This window comes from Halyomorpha halys, unplaced genomic scaffold (genome assembly GCF_000696795.3).
Source record: "Halyomorpha halys isolate HHAL.00 unplaced genomic scaffold, Hhal_1.1 Scaffold669.1, whole genome shotgun sequence".
Taxonomy (NCBI): domain Eukaryota; kingdom Metazoa; phylum Arthropoda; class Insecta; order Hemiptera; family Pentatomidae; genus Halyomorpha; species Halyomorpha halys.
In genome coordinates, this window is record NW_027107180.1 from 605,040 (window position 1) to 613,133 (window position 8,094).

Sequence of the window (8,094 nt, forward strand, 5' to 3'; positions counted from 1 at the left end):
TATATTTATGCCTCCAAGTTTTTTGTAACTTAAATTTAAACCATCAAAACATTTAGTTTATCTGTGAGTTCTTGGTAGTGCTTTTGTGCAAGGAAGTGGATTAAGCCATCACTGCATGTAAAAAACTATATAATTTATTTATTATGCAAAAATTTGAATTATTCTAATTTGTGTTTAGCGTTATCTATAGCAAACTTACTTCTGGTATTAATTGTATATTTTGTTCAACCTTTCAGAGCAGAGACAGAGGAAGATCATACCTTGTGTTTACTCTAACTTCCAACTTCCGCTTCAACTGAGATATTATTTTATCCTTAACTTTGGCAGAGCTACGAGGCAGTGGAACTTTTGGCAGCAGCTGAGTCAGTCTGTCAGGGCTACTAATGTTAGGTAATGATTTTGATAATATACAGTAGAACCTCCATTAGGCTGGAGTTAAGAGGGAGTGGGGGCTTCATGAAATATCAAAACCCTGAATTATTGAATTTTCTTTTTATTGCATTTATCAAAAGGTTTAATTAAGTAGAAATGTTTCGAAAATACTTTTAATACTGTTATACTTCCATTAATAACAAAAAAAATACGACATATTCATTCAAAATAGCAAAAGCTATTTTTGCGCTCTAATAACATTTTTGTATTAGAAGGTCTTGAAGTCATCTCCTTTTCAGGTGCCCTGGAGGATTGTTGGGAATGGAAGAGGAAGCAAGGTTAGAAACCAGTGGTTTTGGGTGATTAGTGAGTTTATAATGGGAGGATTGATATCTGGTTCAGGCTAGATTTGTTACATAGAGAACATTAAGGTCTTTATATGTATAATTTTATTTGTGACAAAGTAAGGAACATTGAGGATTTTATGAAGGATTTTGGATTGGATATGAGAGGAATTCGAAGGTTTAGTGGAGCCCCAAAGCTCAACTCTGTATGTACAGATTGGCCTTATTACAGTCATGTAGATCAGCCTTTTGTAATCGATTGTAAGTTCAGACTGTTTGTTTAGTAAGTGCTGTAATAGTCGGAATCGACGTGCAGTTTCTTGTCTTTTCAGTCTTTTGTGAGGATTCCAAGTTAGTCATTTTTACAGATGTTGTCCAAAATAGCAGATCTGTTCAACAGGGGTAAGAGCAACATTATTAAAGGATACTTTAGGGCAGTCGGTTCATTTACAATTAAGGGTAAAGGTGATTTATTTTAATCCTCCAATTTCGACACCTTTGAGTGTTGTAATAAAAAAATTTAATTTAAAAAACCAGTTACATATGAATTTGAATATTTAAAAAATAGAAAAGAAACTAGTTAGTAATTCTATTTTGAATATAATATTTGAGAATAAGAACAATATCATATATAAATGATAAATGATGCTGTAAATGTGCACTAAATAGAGGGAAGAGGGGAGAAAAATTAAGTATGGCATGTTTAGCCAACCTTGTAATTTATAAAAAATTAAAACTACTTTGAGATTATCCTGTCAGTCATATTTTAAGTTTTTGTAGGTTATAAAGTGATACCATATATACCATGTATACCATATAAAGTGATACCATAAACTGATTCATATTTATGGGAATTTAGGCCAGACCTCCACTATAAAGGATCTATTGGGGAATTGTTGACCTCTTGAGTGATAATAGTGAGTGGCAGTCATCTGCTTCAAATCAAGTCAGCCGTTTATCCAATTAAAGCAGTATTATTAAAAAGGGACAATTAAAAACCTCAAAAACAGACAATATAGTCGTTAGTGTAGTATGTAATTACACCAAAAACTAATTCTAGATGTATAGATTTAAAAAATAATACAGAAAAGGGCAAAGATTAAGTAATTTTATCATCACCCTTGTATAAATATTTTAGTTTTATATATTTTTTTATTGTGATTGTTAAAACAAAAAAGTAAACATAATTCTAATTATTTTTTTAGAATGATTACTAATGGAGAAGTATCAAGGACTATTGCTAACAGGGAAGAGTTTAAATCAATTACTCATGTTAAACATTCTATGGCAATTACAATTCCTGAAACCAAAACTGTAAAAGAATCAGAAGTCTATCTTCACATCAAAGAAAATGAATTACCCGAAGATATTGAAAAACGGTTTGCCTACTCTATTGATAAAAACGTTGTCATCAAAGAGGAAGAGACTGCTTATATTCAGCCTTTGAATGAAAAGGAATCTAAGATGTCTTCGAGTTCTTCCATTTTCACAAAAATTCTTTCATCACGTTCCACAATAGCTAAGTCTTTGTTTAAGAAGAAAAAAAAATTAGCAAAAGTATTAGCAGAATAGTAACTTATTATTAATGCTCTGCTATATCTGTTTATTGCTTTTAAGATATTGTAATATAGCGCAACCAGCATTTATGTCTGGTATTAGATTATAATGTTTAAAAAACAAATGTATAAAAATATCCCATAAAAAACAATAAGTTGTTAAACTCATTTATTTATTTTTATAAGATCATTCAACCTGTGTACTATTATTTTTTAAAGATATCCAGTTTCTTCCTCTATATATCTAACTTGACAGTTCTATTAAAAAAAAAAATTGTTTCTAGAATTTTTATATTTTATTAAGAAGTTTGAGTATGTGAGAGAGCTTGAAGTTTAATTCTAACATTTTTTAAAAAGTTTATATATCTTATTAAATAAACTAGACAACTTGTTTGAAACAACTAGTAACGTATATAAAAAGCTGATTTGCCAAAAAGTATCAATTACCTAGTGAAATGCATTTTTTTTATTATTTACATAATTACAAATGTACATGCATCCTATTTAATTTCAAAGAGTGCAACATTTGTTGTTAAATTTTTTAAATATATATTGAATGTTTTTATTTTAAAAAAAAAATTATATAGAGAGATGTTTTTATGTTCTGATGTTATATGTCTGAAATTTTAATGTTTACCTCAATCATACGAATGAGATGATAGCAAGAGTAATTTTTATGATTCAGAATTTTTTATTCTGACATTGTTGTACATTGTGACAAATAAAAAGTTTTATTCATTTTGTGATCTCATCAGAATAAAGTTATTACTGTGGTAATGCATAGCTCAGGCTGTTGGATGTAATTGTTGTATCATTGATTGTTATATAATCTATCTGTCCATCACAAGTTAACTACTATGAACTTTTTTTGTATTTCTTCACTGCTGTTTGGTGTTATATGATATTTAAATGTTTTAATTCGAAATATTATAAGCTGCTGAAAATGCATATACAAAATTAAGCTAACCATATAGGTTTAAAGTATCCTATTTAACCTACGGAAAAAAAATCTGTTAAACATTTTACTTCATAAGTTTGTACCTATTGGTTAAGTTAGTTTAACTCTGAGATATATATACATGTTAATGTTAAGGCAAGGAAACTGTAATGTTTTGCTTATATATGATTATTATTGTTGATTTTATTATATTTTTAATGATTATGAAAGAGATTTATTTTTATGAGTTGTGCAACACAATTTTTGTGAGAGTTGTGCTATACATTTTCTTTATTTAAAGAACTTTGTGCAATGTCATTGTATATCTTATTTTTTTAATAATAAACGTATTTGTATATTTCCAAGTTAATTATTTTTGTTTACATTATCCATTATATAATTTTTTTTAGTTCATCTCAGAGTGCTTTTGAAAATTTTTAATAAATTAGAACAGATTTTTAATGTGAGATTAATATGGATTTGTAGCAATAATGTAGGGTCAGTCCATCCTAAACGGTCCTGAAAAACAAAAAAAAATTTCTCAAATCTTATGAAAGAATTATACTTCATTGATACTTTCTTAGACATTTTGGTAATTCAAAAATAGTTTTTATTCATTTTAATTCCATCTGAATTACAAATGTACTGTTTTCTTGATTACTCAATCAATACTGAATTATCTTAGGCCTTTCAAATAAACTGTATTGTGTTCAGTACATTCTGGCCTACGTATCAGATCCCTTTTTGTCTGCCTAATATTTATCTGGTTATGTATAATCTATTGCCAAAGTTATCCATTAAAAATGATCAAAATTTAATTTTCACTGAGTAATTTCATTGAAAAAGAATTATTTCTTAGCCTCACTTTATTTTTTATTTTTTTGTGATATACTTATACACTTTATACAAAATATCAGCGATTATTAATTTACTCTTTATTCCTGATTATTGCTGGAGTATTGTACAAATTATAGATTGTAAATTCCGATTACAGTAATAAATAAGATTATCTAATCAGTTTTAGATTTAGACACTTTTTAATATTTTTTTGTAATATAACTATTTCTGCATCAATGTTCTTAATCTTTTAATCTAGAGGAAGAGAAATAAATATGTGTTACTACCTATAGTTCAAAAAGATCATTAGAGCTGTTAAACTTCATATTCTGAGGAAGTAAAACACCATGTTTGAAAATATTTTCCAAGATGTTGACACAAACTGTTGTACCTATAGAAATGGTTTGAATTCTGATAGCTTTTTATTCCAATCACTCCACAAATTTAATAGCTTCTGAATTTTTATACCATAGTACAAACATGTCTTAGAACCATTTATTTAGAAAAATGTGTTTAAATTATTGTATGAAAAAAAATTATATCATCCTGAGTAATCCATTTCTTTGTATTAGGAAAATCATTGGTAAGTAGATACTTATTATGCATGTGTCTATTTCTCAAAGATATATTGATAAAACTATTATTTAATTTGATTTTGGCCATATTTAATGGTAATTTTCAAGTTTAAACTGGAAATCCTTATTTTCACAAATTCAAATCACATAAACACAATGATAAGTACAGAAATTTAAAATTGTTATAAATAAAAATTATCATTTTCTTTGAGTATTATTACACTTAAGTACTATGATACTACTTTTTTTTTTTAATTAATTTTTTTTTGTATATACCTGTTGCCATAAAAGTTCATTGAATATTGAAACCTAAAAGTTATCAGTAAACCTTAAGTTAAACCAAAGCTATTGATAAAACTCTGGAACAAACGTTAGTTCCTTAAGCATTACTTATTAATATTATAATTATAATTTATAGAATATATTAATAATAAGATATAATTCTTATCATTTAATTTAATCTTAAGATTTAATGACATTACATTTTTGTTTGGAATTTTGCTAATAGCTTTAGTTTAATCTAAGATCTAATGGTAATATCGTTCTGGAGTAGGTTTTACTACTCCTCTGACTTTTATATTAACAAAAATGATGTGATGGAAGGAGAAAACAAGAAACAATAAATCAGTAAGGCTTTATTGATAGACAAATAGCTGTTACAAAATATCTATCCTTGCCCATACAAATTTTCTTATATTAACATTGAAGTACTTTAAAATGTGTCTTTATAAGTGAGAACATGAAATAAAAATGAGGCACTGTTTACTAAAATAGAAACTAATGTTCGTATATACTTATATATTTATATAGTCCTTATTTATTTTTTTTAATTAAAAAAAAAATGGTAACCCTTAGACTAAAAAAATTGTGCTCATTTCATTTACATGGACAGCTTCCCCTCATTTCAATTAGTCAATGCGAGGAAGTTGTACAGGAAATACTGGACAAAAATACATTTTAATGTTCAAGTTCTTATTCCAGAACACTCAACTTCACCACCATTGTGGTCGCGAAAGAACGCTTTTATATTCTTCTTTCTGAGAGAATAAAATCGAATCAATCTTACGATCCCGAACGAGACCTTGGTATTGTAGCAATAATCACAGCTCAAAATCGTGCCTGATAAAATTAACCGACAAATAAGTAAATAAAATAAATAACAGAAAGTCTAAAACCTATGTCAAAAGTCACACATGAAATGATACATAAGTGAATGTACAGTATTTTCATATATACAACAGAAAATAAATAAAATATTTATAGCCTACTAGTGAAATTTTGATGTAATCTTTAAAAAAAAGGAAGACCACAGAATGTAAAGAAATAATAGATAAAAATTAAATTAATGTTAACTGAGAATGTACAGGTATAATGAGAGGTGAATGAAAATCAAGCGACAGTGTTAGTAAAAGTAGAATAATAGACACCCTTCAGCCAGCTGTAGGGTTCCATCAAATATGACCGTTTATAAGAATCTAATAAAAATATTATTGGTTAGAGGCGTTATGTGTTGAAAGAGGATGTGTAAATATAAAAAAAATCTAATAAAATAATCAAAAAATTATAAAAAATATACTTCTAATTATAGGTTAAAAATTGAGAACCAAAATAGACTAGATAGGAAATGACATTTCTCCGTGTAATAGGACAGAAGGGTTCTATACACCTCTTTTATACAATTTGTGATCATCCTATGAGATTTTAAGTATAGGCATTTTATTTATTCTACTAGAAGCACATAAACCCTCTTTTGAATGTCTTGGTGGTCCCTCTCAGTATCTCGGCGAGGTTGTCGGTTGAACTGAAAAACATAATAAATTTTATTAATATAAAATTTATGAAGTTAATAAATGTAACACACTATTGATTATGACTAGATATTCAAACTGAAAGGCTGTTAAATATCAATTAGTAGGTTATTACTGAAAATATTTAATAAAAAAAATCTCGAAATTCAATTGTTTGATGAAAATTGTAAAGTTAATGAAGTAATAACTCATAATATTTTATTCCTTTCATTAAATATGGAGTGTAAAACTAATTTATGCCTTCATAGCTACAAACTCATTAATTGTGAAAGTGCATACTCCTATTTACTATCATATTCCTAATTCTCAACTTTATTTATTCGAATATTAGAGGAAAAAAATATAACACTTTTTAAGAATCCTAAATTTCCATGTCATTCAATGGAATAATGTTTCAATTATTGCTTTGTTTGGAAGTAGCTTAGAGCCTAATATTTTTCATCTTCTTTTCGTGTGCTTATAGCTTTTATGAGCCCCCATAAATTTTTTAAATTTGGAAACAGATCTGGATTTTGCTGAATGTGATAAAAAAAAAAAAATAAAAAATAACATACATGAAATCTTGTCTCTAATAACAATTTTTTCATTTTTGCCTGCTTGCCAATTATTTAAAATCACTATACTTTATTTAATAAAGTTAAAAACCAATAAAATTCAAACTTTTATTTAATCCCTAAGTCCGAGTTTAATTCAGAGGCCGAATTGAACCTAAAATGTTCAACTAGAACATACAGCTATATTCAAGTTGTTTGATTTTTTTTTGTACTATTAAGCGACCATCGCCGCCGCCCTGTGAATTTTGGATTGGGAAATAGGTAATTGAGTTGGGTACAGTTTAGTGCAGGACATTAATTAGGTCTCTATTGATTTGATAACCCGAACACAACATTAAATCAATAAGATACCTGTCAATTTAATTATACTTGACTCGATGCCATTGAATTTGAAAATTTTCTAGCAATGTTCCGATCATTGCAAGAACCGAAATGTGGTTTCTGTTTGTCCACGTGGAGATCTAAGAGTTATATAAATTGATCATCTATTTCCTTTTTGATTTTTTAAAAATATTTATATATTCTTTATCTAGTCCGTAAATAGTTGTATGTTTGAATCCCTCACTACATGGTGCTGTGAGTGCGACAAGACTTGCGCGCCCGCAACCTAAGCTAACAACTTCAGTTTTCTTTTATTTACTAAAATAAATTGATTTATAGTTATAATTATAGCTTTATTTTGAGTGCTGGCAGACATCTCTCGGTCTGATGATTCCTTAAATATACTTTTTCATAAATCAAACATTTTATCCGAACACTAACAAAACATCTACATTTTGTGAATTTATTATGCCAAATATCAAGAAAGCTACAACTCCTATGAAGATAAACGTCATAAACTATTTTATGACACGTTAAATTAGCTTTAATTTGAGTGATGATACACACCTGTTTGTTTAATGTTTCCTGAGATATAGATTTCCCAAAATAAATTCACAAACTACTGATTTTTCAGTACATTTTCTATGAAAAAAACTATTTCTCGGGAACTATTAAACGTAAATATTTCTGTGATGGCTCGTATTGTAGCAAATTTACTCTGCTTTAATTTTGTTCTATTAGGTTTTGTAGTGTTGGCATGGAGTCCCGAATGAAATTTTTTTTTTTAATT

The 8,094-nt window shown here is 27.6% G+C and overlaps 2 protein-coding genes across 2 annotated transcripts in view; one reads left to right on the plus strand and one right to left on the minus strand.

Annotated features, from left to right (window-relative positions):
• Nucleotides 1–3,794, plus strand: part of Myd88 (myeloid differentiation primary response protein MyD88) — a 16,753-nt gene extending 12,959 nt beyond the window's left edge. Inside the window, exons 6-7 of the mRNA XM_014427758.3 lie at nt 237–390; nt 1,922–3,794. Of these exons, the coding sequence (XP_014283244.1) occupies nt 237–390; nt 1,922–2,288 (521 nt within the window). The 3' untranslated portion in view covers nt 2,289–3,794. The remainder of the gene's footprint in view (nt 1–236; nt 391–1,921) is intronic.
• Nucleotides 3,795–5,241: 1,447 nt separating this feature from the next.
• Nucleotides 5,242–8,094, minus strand: part of SERCA (ATPase sarcoplasmic/endoplasmic reticulum Ca2+ transporting SERCA) — a 94,193-nt gene continuing 91,340 nt past the window's right edge. Inside the window, exon 20 of the mRNA XM_014427751.3 lies at nt 5,242–6,422. Coding sequence (XP_014283237.1) covers nt 6,394–6,422 — 29 coding nt within the window. The 3' untranslated portion in view covers nt 5,242–6,393. The remainder of the gene's footprint in view (nt 6,423–8,094) is intronic.